Here is a 22,856-nt window from a genome sequence, read left to right as displayed (position 1 = left end):
TTATTCAGCAAGTGTGTCGCTGACAGCACGCCTTCCAGCGGATCAATCATCACTGTAACAAGGAGGAACAACAAAAAGTATCACCAGCCGGTTATGAATTTCCCATGATTTAAAATCTTTTCATTATAACAATGGTGCTCTGGTTTTGTGAATCAGATTAATTCTACCTTCAGCTATCAGCCTCAAAAGAGGGGGAGAGGGGACTCCATCATGTGCGCAGCTGCGTCATAGGTGAAGTTATCCTCACGTTTCATAAGGCACTAACCGCTTTATCCACCAAGATGGGCTGTGAAAAGTTCTCCCAAAATTTGTAGTAGGTCCCACTGGTTAAAAAAGTAATCTAGTGCTGAAGTCAGTGTTGAAATCGGCAGGATAGACGCTAGTTAGCATACTTAACAAGCTAACTTACAGTTGTATGATGATGTGTTCAAGGTAGCTGGGAAATTTTAGTGTGTTTTAAGAATGGGTATAAATATGTAAATACATCAATTAAAATAACAGTAATTCAAAAATGTATTTATTCTTTAATAATTTTATTTTATAAAAGGTTATGTTCTTTATTTGGTTTAATTACCGTACCAAGAACGTACTGAACCGTGACGTCATGACCGAGGTACCTACCAAACCAAAATTTTTCCGTACCATTACACCGCTAGGAAACACAGACTGCATGCATAGCGCTCAGTTCTCTGACAGTCTCTGATAGTGATATTAGACAGACTTTCCTGTAAATTAGACATAAAATCTAGAACACTTTGGTTTTTTTTATTAAACAGCACAGTGGTGGCAGCATCGTCATCACGGTTGTAAAACAAGGTATTGTTCAGCCTTATGTCAAATTGCATCTTTTCTGCTCACACTGTTAACTGATACATTTCAAATCTTGGTGCTTCTGCCAGTCTGCATCCTCCCCTTTAAATCAACAGTTCATATGATAAAACTTAAACATCATGCACATCAACAACATGCATGTAGGGAGCTTACAATGAAAAAAGGTAATTTATACAGCAACCAGCTGCACAAAACGATACAAACAACAGCATTGTAAGGTTTATATTTAACATGGTATCCTGCACTACTCTCATTACCTCCTGTTGCATATAAATTGGCGCATAACAGCAAACATCTGTCACTCTTGAAACTCCTGCAGAGCACACAGATGCTATTCACAACACAAACTTCAGTCGTAGAAGGGAGTCCAGTTTACACTAGTTTTTCAATCTTAATGGGTGGTTGTACATGAACAAAAACAAAAATATACAAAAAAAAAAAAAAAAAACAGTTGGCTAATATGTTTAGGTTGTCATATATATACCAGGTATACATGAGAAACATTCAACACACAAACAGTCTCATTGGTTAATTTTTCAGGTTAAAAAATCCAGGATTCCACATAAATGCAGAAGAATCCCATACCTGATGACACAATTGTACCTTCATTATACAGTTACATGAGTGCTTATTGAGTGACTTGGAGTCTAGTGCATGAAAATGCCCATTTAAGTACCTAAAAGCTGTTACCTTCTAACCTGACACGTCAGATGGATGTGTTTCACACATCTATCTGGGAAAGCTTCCATAGGAAACGTCTGAGTAAAGCCAGAGGCTTTGAAAAAAACTCGGAGGGTGATTGGGCGAACGTTCTATCTGTCACATCTCTACAGGCCAATCAGAGCAACAAAACATGTGACGTTGCTGCTATCGAGCTGCGCGTGCGCAGCTACTGAGGAATATCGCGAAACATGGTGACTATGGACATGCAAGTACTTGACTTTTGTCATTTTTTTAAAAAGAAAACAACTCACTGTTGTTATTTGTTCTTCTTTTAATAAAGAAATGTCGTCAAGTTCTGATATAACTGGCGCTTTAGCAGCATCCACGCTAATCTCTTCCTCCATAACTGCACCAGCTCTTGCTGCTGCTTGTTAACGTCAGACTGTGCTGCGCCTGAAAGTACTGCCCAAACAGTTCAGATGGGAGCTTTGCAAGATGGATTCGCCAGTGAGAAACAAGGAAATGGGCGTATCCATCTGCTTTGCAAGGCTAGTTACCTTCATGGTTCGGTGAAACCAGCAAACATTCATGTCTGAAAAGGACACATTTTAAGGTGTCAAAGCTCTCTGTGTGTGCCTTGTATACCTGAAAGTGTGGATTGGCCACACATCTAGAGATCTGTTTGAACAACGGCTCCTGGATTTTTTTGAATTGCGTTGGCTCAATGACGTCCAGAATCTCCTCAATTTCTCCCAGGAACATAACCTAACAGGACAAAAGGTGCAGAAACATTAAGCATCTTTAAGAAAAGAACAAAAATTTAAATAAAACATATTGACAGCTGTACTCAATACCTCCTTTTGACTGCAGGTTTTAGGCCAAAACTTCAGCAGCCCACGAATCACCTGCACGGGCACAAAGCAGAGGATTTCGTGAGAATTTCTCATCAAATAAAGAAATAGAAAAAATCTTAAGCTGTCTGTTTGAGTGGGTGATAGCAGCACCCACTACAAATCTCTCTGCAGTGTAGACTAATTTAGAGCTTGAGGCCTTGTACTTTGAGTGGGAGGACAGATATAAAAAAAGTACCGGCTCAGTGAGCGTAGGATCTTTCTCCAAGAACTGGACCACACAGTAGGCCAGCTGCAAAAGAAAAAGAAAAATGTACATGATGTTCCCAAAAAGCTGCATCAGACAAATCAGCATCACTTTATTTAAGCATTTGTTTGAAATAAAACCTCTTCTGCATTTCACATGGAGCCTGCTTTATAAAATCTGTTTTATTTAACAAGTATACATTAGTCCATAGGGAGTATCACTCTGATGCACTACCACTTTCAAGCCACCAGGAGGTGCTATAACACAAAAATGTCATTGTAATAGTGCTTGATCCATCAAATATCAACTTTAAAAAGCTGCACAAATCATCTTATGATCTACATCCAACCTTTTTCTGTTTTTGATAACAATACTTAAATGTAGTACATTATATTATAGTGGTAACATTAAAATTACAGACTTTTTTTTCCTACCTGTGCATGGAAAAGGGACAATGTTTTTGCTGTGTGTAATGGTATGAGCACTTTCATAAGGAACTGCTTGTGCTCGGCCTTCAGAGGCAACGCAAACCCGTTGATGATACTGTAAAAAGAAAATGGCATAAAAACATTAGATGAATTAATGCATACAAAAGGATAACACTGAAACTCAGTTTTTAGGGAAAGAGTTCACTGCAAAGGTAGCACTAAAATGAAGGAGTAGGAGAAGCCTGAGGGCCCTTTTAGTTTCAGACTGCAAGAGAGCACAAGTCATCCACGTCATCGCACAGGTAAAATTCTCCACAATCCTGTCTACAACCTTGGATGTCTGGCGGAGCACAATGAGAGAAAAAAGATCAGGGTTTTGTTGTACTGATGATTGTGTTTTTTTCATTTGATCTTTGAAAGCAGCCTACATTTAAGGAATTTCAAAGAGCAAAAAACATACAAGTAAAAACAGCAAAAAGGATCTTAAGAAAATCATATCTCATTGATGTTTTAGCTGAACTACAACACATGGTCTACATCAGGCTTTTTTCTGTTTTACAACAGAAATGAAAGAATTCTCTACCAGAATTTTAAGTCATGAATGATATTTTAAAGGGATAATAAACACTTAAACATTTTTTCAGCTGTAAACTGATGTATCTGATCATACTTTAATGAAACACATCAATGCTGGTGTGATTTCTCACATTTACACCAAACTGATAAAAATCTGTATTTTATCACTTGTAATTAGCTCAAACAGATATCTGCTTTGTAAAACATTTCTGAAAGTCACCACTAAATGACAAGGAAACCTACTGACGGTCGCTTTCTATGTCACAAACTTTATATAAAAGGTAGAATGTTACCGCCTCTAACCAACACAATGTTTCCATTCAGACACTGCCCCTATCCTCTCCTGTACCTGCACTGCCTCAGCTCCAGCTTCGGTAATGCCGGTGCTGGAACCAATGGCTCAAACAGGTAGGGATATTTCCCCGAGATAACCGCACCGTGAGTTTAATTCATCATTTGTAGATTTTAACACATAAAAGCTGCGAATGTGTATGTTTCAACATCTGCTGACATTAGACTAGTTATCTAGTGTGAATTTGATTTGCATTTAATCAAATTTGAAATTTGCTACTCTGAATGTTTCCACTCACTTTAAGCACATGCAGCACTTATAGACAAACAATGTTTACAGATGATCATCATGAAAGTCAGAGTACAGGTTTACAATGTGACATGGTTAAATGTTTGTACTCACCTCCCAAGGATTTCTAGCAACTCAGCAACTCCATTGAAGTGCTCAGTTTCATAGATAAACCTGGAACAGCAAACAAGAACCCAGAAAATGTTAAAGCTATACTTATCATATCATCGTTTCATAATCATCCATCTGATGTGAACATACTTGCTGGTATCCTCTTATCCTCTAATTACAAATGCAGACTGACATGGCTCAATAAGATACAAATTTCTCGTATTCAAGCACAAAAAGCTGTCAGTCTGTCTGCATGTTGAATGCTATTGTTGAAGAGACTTTTTTTCAGCTGCTGTTATGTAACTTTATGATCCATACATCCTCCTCCGTTTGCTAACCCACTTCCCTGTAGCTGTGCTGCCATGGTATGCACAGACACAGCCTGACAACTGTGCCACTATTTTTATTCTCAGTGACAGATGGTCAAAGTGGGTGCACCCGTTTTGCCACCTTGCCTGTTGGAAATGACATCGAGTGCCCCCTGTTTCAATCATCTACAGCCTTTTGTCACACAGCAACAGAAGCTGTGAAGAATCAACACACCACTGTTTACAATATGTGATGCTTCCACCTGACCATGATTCCTATTCTCTTTATCAGGAGGTCAGCGTATCCGTTTGTGGATTCATGGTTTAATCATTAATTTAATGTGAAAAAGTACAGAAAACTGTGCTTTGATGGCCAAAACTCTCACGCCTGTCATTTTAACTGCTATGAAGCCATAATCAAATCTACCCTGTTGACAGACACCGGCCCATTGGTAAATAATGAAGCAAGCAGGGATGTAGTAGATGTTTATCTGCTGACTAGTTCATTTAACTGGACTGTGGAATTCACCAGTTAAGCAACCTGTGGTAGAAAATGTGGACAGTGTGGTAGTCTTTAACCATCTCTGAGGGATAGCTTTTGTACAGGAACGTGAATTCAGTTCCCTGGGTGACACAAGGTTATAGTGAGAACACAGTAAAGCTCCTACACGACTCGCTCACCAAGAACTTACAGTGCTACATTCTCAAATATAGATGTGCTTCATATTGAGCCTGTGTGAGCATAAATCAGAGGCTGAGGTCTTTAGACTCAGTAGTGAGTTTCAGTTTCTCATTTCATCTGGCTGATGACAGCAGTAGAAAGATATAAAGGGGAGCAGGTGCTAGAATCCACAGATCTCACAGTTTCACTCTTCAGAAAGCAGCAGGACACTCAGGATTTTACTGTTTCAACTAGCACAGTCATTCCAGTAATGTTGTATGTCCAGTTGTTGTATGTACATGTTGGCTTGGTCTTCTTTGTCTTCATGTAGACTAAAACACTAGCATATTCTTATCGAACAGGGCTATTCTCGGTCTTCTTCCTTCCTACCTTCTGACTTACACCAGTCCAAAGAACTCTGGAACCAATAACTTCTACTGTCCGTCCCAATGGTCAAAAGTGAGCTGGGAAAAAACATTCACATTTGCTACTCTCTCTGCCTGGAATCATCTACAGAAAGACTCAAAACTTAGTGAGCCGGTCTCCTTGGACGTTTAAGTGGAAGTTAAATGACTTGACAGACACATCTGGCTGCAGATATGAATAATGTATTTTGATTGTAACTTACCTTGACAAATACACGCTGTTTAACTTGTATTCATGTGTTTGACATTTTTATTTGTATGGCTGCTCATTATAGTCTGTACCTTTGTAATTTGACTGTGAAGTTTTTTTCTCCTGGTTAAAGGTTAGAGGTTAGAGGTTAGAGTTCCAGTTTCTCAGTGCAGTGAAGATAGTTAAGGCTGATCATGAAAAAAAATACATTTTCTCCAGAAACTCTTCTTTTCTAGAGTCTTAGGCTGCGGGAAGTTTACTTCCTCTTTGGATAAAACTTGCTTTAATTTTGAAATAAAATTTAAAAAAAACTTAAAATAGATCAAAGAGCCATGACATTGATTAAAAAAACAGAAAAAGGGAACTTGCAACAGATTAAAGAAATGAAATTAAAATTAAAATAATTCAAATGAAAGAAATAAAAAAAAATCAATATTTGATATTACAAGATGGATATTACTTTGCTTTTGTCCACTGAGCTGTCCGTAAGCACCATTCAAAAGCACAGTTGTTTAATTAATTTCATCACTGTGGGAGCAGGAAGATGCTACAGCAGCAACTACAGTGAGTTAAGTTGAGTCTAAAGTCCTTGTTAAGTGATAAAAAAATCTTTATTTAAGTTTGTTGTAGGATAAGCCTCTGTGTTATGAACCACCAAGCCAGATTTCAGTCATGAAAAACATCTCAGAGTTTACAAAATTAAGCTTCTAAATCTTGAAAAATAAGGCTGTAAAATCTGCTCTGGGATGGTGTGGACATGTCGGCTGAATGAACTGAAGCCACAACCACTCATGAAAAGATAATTTTTAAAAAAATGCTTCTGATTAGAGTGCAGCTGCCTGGCCATTTGCTAGAGCAGATACACAGACCTTGGAGATAAAGTTTACTGTTTTCCAGTAAAAAGAAAAATCTCTGTTGTGATACTTTTAATAATCCATAGGCGAACAAAGCTGATAGATTTGGGAAATTGAACTCACAATGAACAAAAACACAGCATGTAACTGACTGTTTACTTTTGATGAAGGCAATGATATCAGCTAACAACGGACTATACTGAGATGAACTGCTCAGCGATTTTATATTGTTTTAGCCTTAGGGCCCTGGGTAATTCCTCATGAAGACTAGTAATGCCATGGGCTCAGATTTTTGCCCTACTCAAATCAAACCATGCCAGGAAGGAGGTGAACAACTTCCTAAAATTAGTAAGTAAAGACAAAGAAAATGGCTCCTACTTTAAACATGGCTGCCATATGATTGTTTTATTCACCTCAAAAAGATGTTGTTGATCTGCTTCCTGATAAAGGCTCTCAACCCCAGGAACTTTCCATAAATGCGATGCAGAATGGTCTTCAGGAAGTCCCTCTCCCTTGGGTCCTCGCTGTCAAACAGCTCCAGCAGCTGCAAGGATTGACAGGGAACAAGACAGTGTTACCTCAGCTAATACTGGTTTTCAGAGCTTTGACAATACAACATTATCAGTGTCATGTCTCTGTACTGTTCAGCTAACTATTCTGTGATTATTTGGCTGAATAAGATGTATACATTTATTCTTTTTTTAAATTCTTATTTATACTTTATTCCAAAGCCAGTATAATAGGAAGTTATTATTGTTGAGCCATTTTCAAACGCCAAAACCGTTAACAAAACTAAGTTTAGAATGCAGAACTGTTACACGTTAGGTGACATCTCTACTCTGTACAATGACTTTTACCTAAATAAATAATCACGACTGTTGGTACTGACATTCAAGTAAAGTAAAACAGCCTTGGTTGTTGTTGGTTGTGGGGTGTTAAAAGAATGATGTATGGTGTGAGTAGAATATGTAATTGGTCATTACCACACATTATTCAACACAAGAGATGAAAAATAAAATTAAGATATTTGCAAAGTTTCTGTCAGGTTTCAAAAATCTGGTGGCATTCTATACCTTTTTAAAATTTGTTTTTAAGTTAAAAAATTATTTCAAACATTAAAAACACATCTACCATCATATTACATTACAAACATACAGCATGTGTGCCTGGATTCTCTGCATTGTAATTAGACCTGAAACCTCTGGCATGTAACAGCTATTTTCAGCAACAGGTGATGAGTCATTATTACAATCCTGCTGAGGGCAGCAGAGCCACTGGCAGTGACTTCAAAAGGAAACTTTTCAGATTCACATTGCTGCTCTTCCACCAGCGAGCCATCGACACATCAGTGACAAGCGTCTATTTTTAAAGAGTTTCCTCACAAGCGTTTTATGGCAAGTGTTTCTCTGCTTCTCTGATCAAACGCAGAGTTCAATGGTTCAATATGTCTCCCTGTACTGTAACCAAGCAGCACTAATGTACAAACTTGACTTTTGCTCAGTCACATCACACAATTTAACACTCATCAATAAACTAAATCAGAGCAACAGAACTTCTATTTATTATCATTATCTTATCCACCTACTACATGTTGAGTTAATGCACCCAATAACAGCTACATCTAATCACATGTAATCACATGATACGGTAAGATATAATAAAGCTACAATACAACACCATCTGATAGACAACTATATATAATAATACGCCATGATATCTGATTAACTGTAGAATAAAAAATGCCTCATTACAGTTAAACTGCATGGTTTAAATCATCAACTTACTGCAGTTTAGAGCCAGTTTCAGCTTGTATCATACTTCATCAGATAACTCATTTATATCACAGTCCCACTTTACTGCAGTCTTTCTCTTCTCATCTTGCTTTTAACTTCTGAAGTAGTGACTTATCTTTGGTTCATGTTACCCTCATTCATGCCTCGCCACTGTGAGAAGTCATCAAATACTGACACAGTGAGTCAAATCATCAGAACAGAAAAATGAAAATATTGTTATAAGACCCAGGAAAGGGGGACAAGAAAACACTTTTTAAAAGGCTGAAAAAAATGCTGGATTAAAGTTTCATCTTTACTGAGTGGACAAAAGAGATATGACTGCACTGAATTTCATTAGAGTTGGTAATGGAATACAGACACTGGATGAATTTTTATTATGTAACTAATGCAACCAGAGAATAATTCAGTGTGCGCCTGAGGTAAAGTCAATATTCGATCACATTAGGTCCCACTGGGATTTTTTCAGGAACAGTAACAGAACGTCCCTGAATAACAGAGGGAGCCACAGCGTGATTTTACCTCAAACCTTATTTCTAGACTACACATTACATTGTGTCAGTCTTTTTTTAGACAACATAATATATAAAACATTGACTTTGATGCAAGCATGTATGAAACCTCAGGCTCCATCTGTCACTGTATAATGTCATGTTAATGCCGCGGGTTTATCTAAACTGCATGAAGCCTGTTTCTAAATGAACTTTCACTTACATGATAGTAGCAAAGGGCAACATTATAAAGATGAGAAACAAATATAAATCACATCAAGGACTGGCTGTAATTGATTTGTTCCAATATAGAACAGAGTTTCCTTCAGAACGACCTGCAGCACCCAAGGCAAATGCTGTTCTTTAGTGACTAGTTTTTTTTTTTTTTTAAAGCGGGGATTTTTTTTTTTTTGCCTTTATTGGACAGGACAGTAGAAGGAGAGACATTTAATCTGAGGACAGGGAGTGAGGGAAGACAAGCACCACAACAGTAACAAATCTAACTGAAATATATAAATTAACCAAATATAATTAAGGCATGACCTCTAACTTCATACTGGTACACGGGAAGCACTGCTAGGTTTGTTCTGAAGCAGTTATCTGCTCCTGGTGGTTAGGAAAATCTGCAAAAGCAGCTGTAGATAAAGCAGAAACTTCCTCTTGTCAAAAATACTCCACCTACTGTGTTTTAAAGCTGAATAGTCTATACCACTAATCTGGTGTGTTCAAAATGTTTCCACAAAGTTAAATAAATGACTGTTTAAAGACGAACCCATTTCAAACAGAAGTTTCAGTTGCAGACACACTCCACAACATTTAACCAGTGCTCCCTTAAATAAAAGGCCTCAAACACAGCCTGGCCACATGTTGTGCTCTGAGCTCCACATAAAGTTGTTTTCCCATGTTGAAGGCTGTTCACTGCAGCAGCTGTTTCCTGCACCAGTTGATGCAAATCCACATCAGTTAAATTCAGAGCTCTGTATTCAATCACAATATTTAAGTAGGGCCCTGTCAGATATCGTCTCTTGATGTTAATGTATTATAGTTATTACTACTTGCAGAAGTTGTCTGACGAGTATTGTTCAGATAGCGTGATTAACTCTTTCAGGTATACTGCTTGACAAAGTGCTAATTAAATCAAAGACGGGATTATTTTTTTCCATTCTAGGCTGCTGTGCTGCATGTCTGTGTTTCTCCACAAAGACACTCCGCTGGAAAGGGGAGGCTGTGGATTTAGTTTTGGTGTATTTTCATGAGGAAATGACACAGCTTCCTAGTATGAAAAGTGAAAACAATGTGCAAGTGCCTTAACCCTGCATTCTTTATAAAGGACAGCAGGGGGCAACTCCAGTGGTTGAATAAAGAAGTGAGGTTCTTGAAAAGTCTATGAGAAAATAAATACGTTTCCGCCTTCTTATTACACCAGGGAACGTTATCCTGATAAGTTCGTAGTTTTTTGTTTCAAGTCTTCTGCAATTCACCAAGTCACTTAATAAATCTGGATTAAAAGTTACATGTATAAGACACAGTCTTTTTGGGGGGTCTCCCAGAGGGAAATTGTTTAAACTGTCTTCATGCAAGATTTTCGTGGTGTTGTTCAGCAAAGTCAACAGCATGCAGTTTCATTGAAACATTGAAGCTGTTTTCAATGGCCATCAACAAACTTGAGGGATTGGAGGGAACACTGCTTGAAAAATATTAAGTATTTCAAGACACCATACCAAGAGAAATATAGAAATAAAAGTAGGAAATGTTGGAGGAAGTGTTGCTCAACTGAGGCAAATCACCTCCATATATTCAGAGAATGTCCCAAACTGAGTTTGTATTTGTAAAGCATTCCTTCGATATTAAATACGGTATTAAAATCTTAAACGCCTCTGAGTCTTATTTGGGTTACGTTTTATGTCTGAAGAAGAGGAGTGATACAAAACTGCTGCAGGCTCTTATGGTAGCTAGTAAAAATGAATAACAAGAAAATGGTTAAATACAGCATGACTCACATTAGAAGTCTGGAACTGAATAATTTTCGGAGATACAGTGCTTAACAAAATTTGTTAGACCACCTGTCATATTTCTCTCAAAGACCATCAAGCATCATGAAGTGCTTTAATGCGAACTCTTTCATTTTCAGTGAGCTCTCCACGTTTTACCATTTTGAACAGAAATGAGGAATTTCAAACTGAATTCATCCAAATTTGAGCCAGCTCACTGGGCTTCTCTGAGAAGTCAGAAATGAACCAAGCATAACATTCAACCACTAAAACTCATTTTTTTTCTGTTCAGGAATGCAAGTAAATAACTATAATTTGACATATTAATAAAGAAATCATAATGTGCTTTACTATTTTTTTCCGTTTTTTTTTTTTGTAAATCAGTAAATTTGAAAATTCATGGATAACAATAATAATTAAATTTTAGCATTAAAAAGATCATTTTGGTTAAAGAGCTTCTAAATATTAATGTATTAACCATTGCAGAAACATAAGAAATGATTTTGGTAATTACCAATGCCGGTAATTTAGGGCAGCTGTGGCATAAACCTTACTTTGGTTAGGGTTTGGGGGGTCTAATAAATTTGTAAAGCACTGCATATAAAAAGAGAAGTTGACTTATTCTTTGAGGTTTCAAAAACAAAAATTCAACCAAATTTGGAATTGGTGGATTTAATTTATTTCACCAATATGTGCAGATTTATATAACTCCACCAGAGTATTCACACTCCCTCTCCCCCTTGAATGGGTAATACCATTGCTGTAAGCTCCCATAGTTCTTGACTAAACAGTTAAAATTTTATTTTGGGGGGATTAGAATAAGCAAGAATGGCTTAGATTTAAAAGGTTAACAGCAGAAATGGAAGCATGTACTGGAACATGTCGTGTGTGTGTGTGGGGGGGGGGGGGTTTGACAGATTTACCTAGTGTGTATATCTAAACTGACAGTATTAACAGAGAACTGATGGACTGAAGCTAAAGTGAGAGGATCCACCTTTGCCAAGTGTCTTAAAACTGTGACTTCCAGTACATAGACTCACAAAAACAAGAGAAAGGTACTGGAGTGGAAAATTCCAGGATAATGTACACTTTGTGAAACTGACTTTTCAAATAAAAACAAAAGTACAAGAAAAAAAAGAAACTGCGTAGCCTTTCTGAGATTTCAATCCACACATCCACAGGTATAGTTATTGAGCTCTTAGCTAAACAAGTCTTTTAAATCAAAACAGCACCCTACAAGGTTTATTTACTGCACATTTTATTTAAATGCAGGACTTTGACCGGAAAGGGAAAAAGATATTAAAAAGTGGTGCGTCTTGGGGAGCAGATGTCCTGGTGGTTAGGTTGCGCCCCATGTACATGGGCAGCCCTGGCTTAAGTCCAGCCTGTGGCTCCTTTTCCTCATGTCTCTCCCCCATTCTCTCATCCCTGTTTCTAATTCTATCCACTGTCCTCCTCTCTACATTAAGGCATAAAAAACCAAAGGCATGCAAGATATTAGATTTTTGCTGATATCCAATAATCCAAAACTTATAAATTAATTTTTCCCAATATGTTGGCATTGATACCAGTATTTAAACAAGTTCAGACCTTCAACTTCAGTCCTTAACACACTCTGAATGAACAAATTAGGATCCTCAGTCCTTAAAACACACTTAAGAGCTAAAGAATGATGATGAATAAGGAAACAAAATCAACTGATGTAGGTCTGTTGGTCAGGCCCAAACTCCACTCTCTTATTTGTTCTTATAGCAAATATTTACAGCTGATACAGGCAGATTTTTAGAGCCAAAATATTAGCTGTAAATATCGTCAGAAATATTAATATCTGCCAATATAATCCCAATAATATTTTGCATCCATGTCTCATACTCAGCTGCAAGTTTCAGTTTAATTCAATTTAAAAAACAACTCAGTCATGTATAGTTGAGGATGTCATTACCCTGAGATCCACAATCCATTAAACCACAACCAATTGCCTGGAAAAAGTGGCACAAAAGTGTATTTCCCTATTTTAACAAAATATGGTCACTATAACAACCAAGATTGCAACTGCAAAAATGTGTCCACATCTTTATCACAGACTACGTCTTACTCATGTTTGTATGTTGTTAGGGGTTCAAGGTTGGGAAGTCTGGTGCCCTGGTATTCTCATCTTTATGGATTTGCCAAGATGCTTTAGAAGCACCTCTTTGAGACAAAAAAAACAAAAACAAAAAAATTTACCCACTATGCTCTGCCGTCTCCATACTGCCCTTGTGCTTTGGCTTCTCTGTGGATATCTTTGTGAAAATCTCAGAGGGATATTTGAGAGACCTTTTTCTTTGCTGTGTGTATTATGATAACCCAAGTTAACCAAACTATGGGCTTTCTTTCTCTTCTCTACTGCCACCCTGACCTCCATTTTCTCTGACCATAGTCTTCTTCTCACAACCTGAAGAGTAAACAACAGGCGACTATTTAAGGCTTCCCCAAAGCATGCTCACATCATGGAAAGTCATGCAGGCACCCTTAGATGTGGCCTAGCCAACATTCCTGGCTCTGTGGTCTCCCTTTTAGCTGCTGCTTTGCTCTGCAGCTCCACGCAAGAAGTAGAGAGCTCCCACAGTAGGAGGGTACTGATCTAGGACAGATGCAGTCCAGCAACCAAGCATTAATGTTTTACTCTTACTGCTTAACTAGGGATGGAAATTGAGAACCAGTTCCAGGTGAGAACCGGTTCCACTTGGCTCCATCCATCAACATAATTTACATTTAATCTTAACAGTCCCTAACAATGCCATATATCCAAGTGCCTTGAAAAACTCATCTCAGTTAGTGAAGTGAACAAGAACAGAGAAGTCAAGGAAGTAAGATGAGGTAAACATGATGTATAGTCACTAGAATGGGCTGAAGCAGTCAAAAGTGTGGCTTCATTTCTCAAAAAATGGTGGGAACAGCACAATGTGAAACGTTTGACGAACTGTGACTCTTCCGCCATAATTGCACTGGCCTCTTGTTGCTGCTTGCTTACGTCACAACTCCGCCATGCCTGAAAATACTGCCCCTCGTCGCTGATTGGTCCTGTCACTTTTTAACCGGGCCCAAACGGTTCAGACGGGAGCTTTGCAAGATGGATTCGCCAGTGAGAAACAAGGAAACATGCATTTCCATCTGCTTTGTAAGGTTAAAAATGAGTTAATAGTGGCAAAAAGAAGTAGCAAAAATGGGCAAAGAATCCAGCGAAAAGGGACTAAAAAGTAGCATGAATAAATAATTCCAACATCAGAACCCAATAATATACTGACACACTTTAAAGCTAGCTACAAAGGGTCCTGATTCAACACACAAGCATTGATATCTTCAACGAATCACAACTGGGGAGCGCCCATTGTCTGGGTTTTTCTGGGGCCCAGTCAACCCTGTGGGCTGGCCTGTTTGTAAGACACAACTTATTGATGCACTAATGGTGCTTTGTATTTAACCTTATGCCACTTTTATGCCGTAGTTTGAAATGAGTTACGCTGAATGGTACGGACTCCTACCTGCAGAACAAACTTCTGATCGATGTGTCGTTTTGCAATGCTGGGCTGGAAGTCTGGGTTCTCTAGAAAGCGCAGGAGAAACTCATACACCAGCTGAAAGATAAAGGAAATCATACAAAATGATGTATGTAAGATTTAACATCTCCAACACAAACTGAAATTTCCTGAAGGATAGACACGGTCAGGGTCTTACTTGAATGTGAGGCCAGGAAGCCTCTAGGGTGGGTTCATCCTCCTCCGGGTCAAAGTCGGGGTTATCACTTGGTGGAAGAGTGCGGAATATGTTGGTGCTGATCTGAAGGAGGAAGAAAGAGTTTTTATTAATAGAAGGAGAAACAGAATAAAAACATGTTTACATCCCAAAAGAGCATGGGAGGAGATGCAGCTGGAAATAGATGACTATTTACGGATATTCAACAATCATACATGCAAAGGCATCATGGGTAAGATCCTTTGATGGAATAAAAAACAGCTGAAACACAGTATTTTAGTAATGGCCATTTTCTTTAGTTTTTAAAACATATTATTGTTTGCTTCATAATAAAAATGTAATTGCTAAGTAACTATATATTTATCTGCTATTTTGTTATTTCTCAGAGTAAAAAATAAAAAATAAAATTCTGTAGACAACATATTATGTATCATATTGCATTGAACTGCTTGTAATGTGAATTACTCCCTAATACTAAGGCTTCATATTGGCAAGAATCTGAGGATATGACATGTATCATAATACATGGGTCAACATACAGTACTTTTACGTACTCATCGTAATTTACAAAAAAATAAAATAAAACTGGCATAGTAACTTTATGCTGCGTTACAAAGTCAAAACTATTCTATTCAGAACTTTCATTTTTTTACAATATAGGGTTTTTACACCAGATTGATTACAGAAATGGAAAAAGGTTTCTGGTTTTTATTAATTTTAGGCAGAAAAGGAGCATTTTGGCATACATTTAAGCAGTTAAAGATGACTGTATAACAAACAAACTTAATGACAGCCTTCTAACTGGAGAGTAAAGCATCTTTTCTGTTTATGATAACTGAGAATGTTCAACTATTCTGCCAGCCCACAGAGGGTCTGGATATAACCATTAGAGATTCTGCATCTGCTGCATCCCCCCCATTAAAATTCTCTACCGGAGACAATCAATGCAGACAGGTCACTGCCACCTCTATCCCACCCTGTTATTTTTAGCAAGGGTAAATTTGAGAGAGACATACACACAGCAGTGGGGAGCTGGAAAAGCTGGCATTACATGCCTGGGTGAACACTCATGCTGAAGTGATAAAGACAACATCAAATTATTTATTGGCAGCTGGAAAATCCAAATGACACTAATCGGAGAGGAAGTGAATTTTAAACCTGACACTGGCCCAAAATGGGGCATGCTGAAAAAGTCACTTTTTTAGGGGTAGTGATTTCTGAACCAGCAAGTGGAAAAGCAGCACTTGGACATGATAAACAAAACACAAACACTCATGACAGTCAGGACCACTTTGTCAAGAAACACAAATGATATGCAGTTATACATTTTTCTCTATATAAGCAGTTATCAATTAGCACTTATTGCTGTTATTTATGTTTGGCAGTGTGGCTGTTGTGGGATCCCCCTGCCCTTCCACAAGCCTATGTGCAAACCATCAAGCAGGAACAGCACATGTTCAGAGCAGAGCAGGCAGCAATGACAACAGACTGACATTGATTAAGTCAGATATAGCATAAAAGAGGAGCTGAGGTGGAGGAGGGTTATAAAAAGCAGCTTGCAGAGGGAACAGCAAAGTGTAGCCAGGCTAGGACAGTTTAGATATGGCAGCATGAGTGCAATTAGCCAATAGTGTGCTCAGCTGATGCAGGCTTGCAAGATCAGCTGATCATGATTATATGGCAGCACTGAACTCTGTGGCCTGCCTGAATTAATGTTATATGCTCAGTTTTATAAATCAACCTAATAGAAGCTTGACCATCATGCTCACTGTAACAGCAAACTGTCATTTAAAGCAGGGTACAGCCTATGAGATAACTGTGCCAACTTTGGGCCTGACAACGTCAAAAAAGGCAGGATCCTTCTTATTAACTTACCATCACTCTGTGTTTGAGAAGACAGAAGGATTTCTTAATTTACATTTTAAACATTAGGTAGGGTATGATTATATACGTGGATGTGTCTTAAAATGTTGGAAATACCTGACTGTTACATTGGTTGTATTTATTTCGTATCAGAGTTATCCAAACAACGGCTCCTAGGCCAACTGTGGCCCTTTTTCAATAAATTTAAGGTTATTTCTATTTAATTAATGAACATTTAATTCATTTACATAAACAAGACACTCTTTTTAATGGTAAAATTAGTGGAAATGTTAAAAAATGGAATTCCAAAAAATTAAAACGGAAAAAAAGGAATTTGGCAAAAAAATAAAATGGATTTTATAGGGCCCTTCAGAGGGAATCAAGCACTGAACCCTGGAGATTGCCTTGAGACAGGGGAGTTATGGAAGAGAAGCAGTTAATGATGTTGAATGAACTGTTGACTGTCCATAAGATAAGATTTAATTCAGGACAGTGCGGTGCATGAGATGTTGAGGGAATGTTCCAGACATGTGGAAAGGATCTCCAGGATTGGATCTGAACCTGGGCAGCCCAACCCAAGGATAACAGCCTCTACACATGGGTCACACAGACTCAACAAACAGGCCACCAGCATCCCATTTCCAAGCAATGAGGTTGGAAATGTGTCTTCTTTACTCTCTCTACAAACGTATTTATCATTTTTTTTTTTAATTTTTGACTAAAACTGCATAAAAACAAAGGACAAAAAAATGAGTTGCAGAAACAAATTTTCTTTTTTTTTGTTGTTGTTTTGTTTGTTTTTTTTAGAGTCAGTTTCTTGCACCTCATATTGTTGTGTGATTATTGTTTGTCTCTCAAACTTGTTCTTTATATTTTCCAAAGCAAAGTTGTTATCATAGCTTCTGCTGGTCAGTGTTAAAACCATGTTGAATGAATGTCTTGGGAATCTGTATTTTTGGTTAAATATCTTTGATTTTACATGACTATGGTAGCAAAAACTATTCCACAATCATCAGCTGAACAACTGTGCTCAGCCACTTCATATCATGGAAAGGATTATCTTGTTCTGCTAAGCAGATATTATGCTTTCTCAATTAGAAAAACTTTATTGGGCATATCTGTCAAGAATTTCCACAGCTCCTGCTGTGCTTTTAAAGGAGCCAAAGTTGTTCAAAAACTCTATTTTTACAAAAGTCATGCAAGTTCTTGGCTTTATATGGGTTTTTTTTGTAACAGATTTTCTCAACACAAACCAACTGTTTAATACTGGCCAAGAACTTCCAGAGATGATGAGGGCTTTACAACATTACACATTAACACTGCTGGGAAAGCTCAGTAACAATTCATAAGTGCTGAGGCATTCAGACAATCTGGTTTTGCTTTTCACATGACCACAGCAGCCTGATCTTGTTCTAAGCTGAAAGGAATGGTACCCAGCGTGGTCTTGTGCTGCTGTGGCTCCATCCCCTTCAAGGTTGAATGAGCTGTGCATTCACAGATGCCCTTCAGCTCCACACTGTTGTTCTCAGCTCTTATTTGCCTGCTTGCTTGTGTCCTTCCTGTTATTTTAGAGAAGTCTGCCAGTGTAGTGCAGCTGTTTCTGAGCTGCTGAAAAACACCATCTGGAAGCAACAAATTGTTCAGTGTTCAAACTCAGTGACGGATAGAATCTCATCAATTCTTTCAGCCAAACACTGACAGAAGCCGATGACTCCCTGCATGAATTATACGCAGTAATTCCCTAGCTGTACAAATCAAACAGCACTTCTAACACCTCTGCAATAAAGATGCACATGTGAGCATTTACACCTACGCTCAGAAAGAAAAAAAAAAAAAAAAAAAAAAAACTGATTTATAACATTCAGCTTTACTTATTTCACTGACCTCTGTGGCTGGAACTCAGCACTGCATTGTAAATACAGCAGCCAATGTAGCTGAGGTGTTATCAAGCAGTTAGTTTTGTAAAAACAGATAATAATCTGTCTTTAAATATTCTCTGTACAGTCAGAAAATGATGATAAATACCCCTAATATTTTTCACAGGAAATGCAACATTGTCAAATGGATCGTTTTTGATTTGCTCTGGTAGAAGATGATGAAAATGAATAAATATTGAGATTTGTTTTGGATATTTTTGCCTGAAAGCAACTTCAATTAAAACCTTCTGTGGATTTTTTCTGAATGAATTTCATTGATTACTCCGTCTTTAATTAAAATGTAAGAAAAGTTGCCATATAGACGATACTGAAAAGAGCCACCAAGGTATATGAACCGCTGTCAAAGTATATTCCCCAGCCACTTTTCCATATCCTTCTTTATCTTTTTTTAACCTCAAGCCTACTTTATTGTTCTGTATTGAATCTGACCTGAGAGAACTATATTCAGTGTTTGTTCTTATCTTTTGGCCGTAATAATAGTTCTGTTTCTTCATTGTTATTTTATGGCATTATTTTACGTATCATGGTTTATCCACTCATTTATTTTCCTTTATTGCTCTTTTTTCAAAGTATTAAAAGTGCCTAGATGCAATAAATGCATGTGATGCAGATGCCGTCAAATTAATGAGCAATAATTTTGATCATGATGTTTCCCTTAATGGAGCAGCAACAGAGTACACACAATATGCCACGATAGACAACTCAGAGACTGGCAGTCACCCCGAGCTACCAAGCGAAGTTATCACAGGTTACTGTCTGTATCTTTTGAGGAGTAGTTACATTTTTTTAAGAGATGCATGTTGGCTACATGAGTAGAACTCTGCACAGGGTTTCGGGCTATGCAGGCCAATGGAGTATACGTCGGTGTAGATTCAGTGCAGAAGCATAAATCAGGCTTTACGTTATCCCATCCACAAAAGAGAGTGTGTAAAAGAGAGAGGACATTCACACTGGTGTGTCACATTGTCAATATGCCTCCACCCATGCAGATCATCTGTTGTGATAATGGAATAGTGAATAGAACATTTCATTGCATAAATTATTGTAATGTTATCTGAGCCTCTTTTTAAAACATACTGCTGATGAATTTTGTCAATACATTGTTTTTATTAAGAGAAGAGAAGTGCAAGTGTGTGCTGGTGTGTGGGTAACAGAATTGAAGAGAAAAATAAAAGAACAAAGGTTATATTCATAACCTAAAAATAATCAGGTGTTCCTGCCACCTCCAGCCCCAGGTACAGTGTCATCCTGTTGCTCACCCTGAGTTAGTTAGGGATGCATAATATTATATTATTGCCAATATCCGATATGCCAGTATTTACAAATTCTGTTTAGCTGATATCGATAACAGTATATAACTAAAGTTCCGGCCTTTAACTTAATTTAAAGTTGAAAATGACCAAACAAATAAACTTTAGCCCATGGGGCACACTTTCAAATTCAAGGGATGAGAATGAACAAAAAAAATAACTTCAGCTGACATTCTTAAGGTCCTATGAACGTATTAGTTTAAACTGCCAATATTTACAGCAGATATACTGAATGTACATATTGGTGGAAATGTTCACATCTGCCAACACAATCATTAACTTTCTAAGCTCTCTGCTGATCCTGACATCAGAGAGTACATATTGGGCACCCTTATAATAAGTTAATAGTAAGATTTTATTTAAAGGATTTATTACAATTCAAACGTTACACAAATACTTTATATTCTGCAGTGCTTCGCAAAGTATGGGCTGTGGCTGTCAAGTGGGAGATACAGCAGGTGGGCTGCGAGAGGCCATTATAATGAATAAAAACCGTAAGAATAATTTCAAATCTGAAATCACTTTACATTTCCTACAAAATACATGTTCACAACCAGAAGGTTTAACTTGCATGACTTTTTTTTGCCATTTATTTTGTCTGATGTAGAGAACGGGTGTCACATTTAAAGTGGTATTGGATTAACAGGTGACACTCCATTATACATTTTGTAATGCTGCTAACTCTTTGATTAGAAGAATTTATCACTGCTTTTACAGACAATATTATAAGGGAAGAGTTTGTGGTGTAATAAAGTATAAAGTATATAAGGAACAAAAATATTGGTGACTTTGCAGATGCCTGGTTATAATAAATTGTGGTGGCTCATTTATTTTACTTAGCAAACAGATTCCTAGCATCATTACTGTTTCTGAAAGCTAAAAGTTCACATTAAAATCCTCTGTTTTTGAATAACATTTGGAGTTAAAGGATTTAACTCCCAGAAGATTTTCCAGTTTTCAAAAGGGACTGCAGCATACTCAAGTTTGGGAAAGTCTGTTGTAGACCATCAAACAAATTTATTTGTAATATATAATCATAGATGTTTAATATTTGTTTAAAAAAGTGAGTGCATGCATTCCTCTGGTGACACAGACAAAACTTTAAGACCACAGAGTGTGCAGATAAATGTAGATGCAGATAATAAAGCAGATGAACTCATTAGAGTGCTTTTATCCGCTCTCTGTGGTGTGTTTTTAATCTGCATTTCCTGATGTGAGGCACATTACTGGCTGAGCCACAGTCACATGACACAAAGAGTGGGTTACCAGGCAGTTGCAGTGAGCCTCAGTTGTGACACCCGTTTTTACAGAGAAATGCTCGGAGGCTAAACGTTAACAAAGCTGAGACAAATGGTGTGACTAAAGACAGTGATGCCATACACAGAGCAGAATGACAGAGTATGGCCTGGTAATAATGGCAGGGTTAATTGTTTAACTTGGATCATATTTAACATGACAGATCTGCTTCAGCAGCCAGCCTACACAGAATTACTTAGGTTACATTTCATCCAAGCAGTCTGGTTCAGTTCAGCTCAGTGTGGTTTGCAATTATTTGCATTTCCATTGCCATATTTTGTACAGAGCGGAACAGCTTTTCTCCCCCATTTTACCCTGATGAAGGCTATAATGCACTTAAAAGTCACAGCATGTCAGCTGCAATCTGAAGTAAATATTTCACAAGCTCTCCGGTAAAAAAAAACAACAACAACAACAACAAAAAACCTAACATGAACAGACAGGTTTTTGATAACAAGTCAAGCAAAATGTGGCTAAGAAAAGACAGAAAAATATTTTTGAGCTGTCCTCTATTTGAACTGCAGATGCAGCACAATCCATACAACTAAATGGGATGCATAATGTACCACAGCAGCATCCTGCACGTTTTAATAATCACTTCATAGACACTTCAGAATACTTACAAAAGAACCTCACTAACAAAACAAACAAAGGCCTGAGAGGCTAGCAGATATTGCCAGTGTACGAGACATTTTCATAGATAGAGAGATGTGTTTAAACTGAAAATTCTAAGTAGCTGTTATAGAAACTAATGCACACTTGCTGATGACAGAGGAGCCTGCAGCTCTGTATGGGGTCAAATTGAGGGTGACAGTATTAGCAACCAACACCTAGCAACACTCAAGAGCTGAGAGAGAGAGAGAGAGAGAGCGAGAGAGAGAGAGACATAAAAAGGGCTGAAAAGGAGAAAAAGTGCAAGCACAGATTGCAGTGTTAGCATAAGAGCTGAAAAGGTGGAAATCAAAGCAAATAAAAGAGGAATTATAGCTGGAAGATGTTCTCCTAAAGTAGCCTTGCTGGCTTTTCAGTCATATCAGGCCCTGAAATGCAGGAATTCAATCAAAAAAGCTGCCTGAGAGAAGTGATTTACCGCAATATACTTATAGCATTAATTATAAAGTTGGCAAAAGAAGCAAAAAACCTCCTTTCTACAAAGATGAGAAAGCTTGCCGTTTTCACTCCTAACAACCTCAGTGATCAAAGCCGTCGCTGCTCCTGCAGAATAATGGGCAGTACTTTGAACACTCACCTTTTCATTATCATGTGATGCCGAGCATGGAGTATCACAGAGAGCCGTTATCAAGTCAGCTTTCTGCAAGTGCAGCAGCTATTAGTCTAACCTTACTAAGACTCCTGTCTGTAGTGAAGCGACTCGGCTCTTGAGTTTCTGTAACTATATCTCTCTGTCCTGGATGAATAAGATTTCTAGGAAATAACACAAAGTGTTCCTTTTCACAAGTTAGAGTTGTTCATTTAAACCACTAAAGCCTTAAAAACCTGTTGACATGCTGGCATAGAAGCATGAAAGGTTCCAACACTAAAAACTGGCATGAGGTAGAGTTTCCTTAAATTAAAACAATGTTATTGCCATGTGTCTACAGTCACATTTGGCTTGACTGGGATGTTTGAAAGTGCAAAATGTGCAATCATTTTAAATTTGACATATTTTGATGGGTATTATTTGTAATACCTTCATATCCAAAGCCAGTACCTTAAGT

The 22,856-nt window shown here is 37.7% G+C and overlaps 1 protein-coding gene across 1 annotated transcript in view; it reads right to left on the bottom strand.

The window, feature by feature from the left end:
• Positions 1-22,856, bottom strand: part of ppp2r5a (protein phosphatase 2, regulatory subunit B', alpha isoform) — a 70,068-nt gene that overhangs the window by 6,893 nt on the left and 40,319 nt on the right. Inside the window, exons 3-10 of the mRNA XM_041805519.1 lie at positions 14,715-14,816; positions 14,522-14,614; positions 7,139-7,269; positions 4,291-4,350; positions 3,027-3,135; positions 2,584-2,637; positions 2,349-2,399; positions 2,140-2,259 (exon numbers count right to left, since the gene is read on the bottom strand). Coding sequence (XP_041661453.1) covers positions 2,140-2,259; positions 2,349-2,399; positions 2,584-2,637; positions 3,027-3,135; positions 4,291-4,350; positions 7,139-7,269; positions 14,522-14,614; positions 14,715-14,816 — 720 coding nt within the window. The remainder of the gene's footprint in view (positions 1-2,139; positions 2,260-2,348; positions 2,400-2,583; positions 2,638-3,026; positions 3,136-4,290; positions 4,351-7,138; positions 7,270-14,521; positions 14,615-14,714; positions 14,817-22,856) is intronic.

The sequence above is a fragment of the Cheilinus undulatus genome, linkage group 14 (genome assembly GCF_018320785.1).
Source record: "Cheilinus undulatus linkage group 14, ASM1832078v1, whole genome shotgun sequence".
NCBI lineage: Eukaryota > Metazoa > Chordata > Actinopteri > Labriformes > Labridae > Cheilinus > Cheilinus undulatus.
This window is presented reverse-complemented; position numbering and strand designations above follow the sequence as displayed.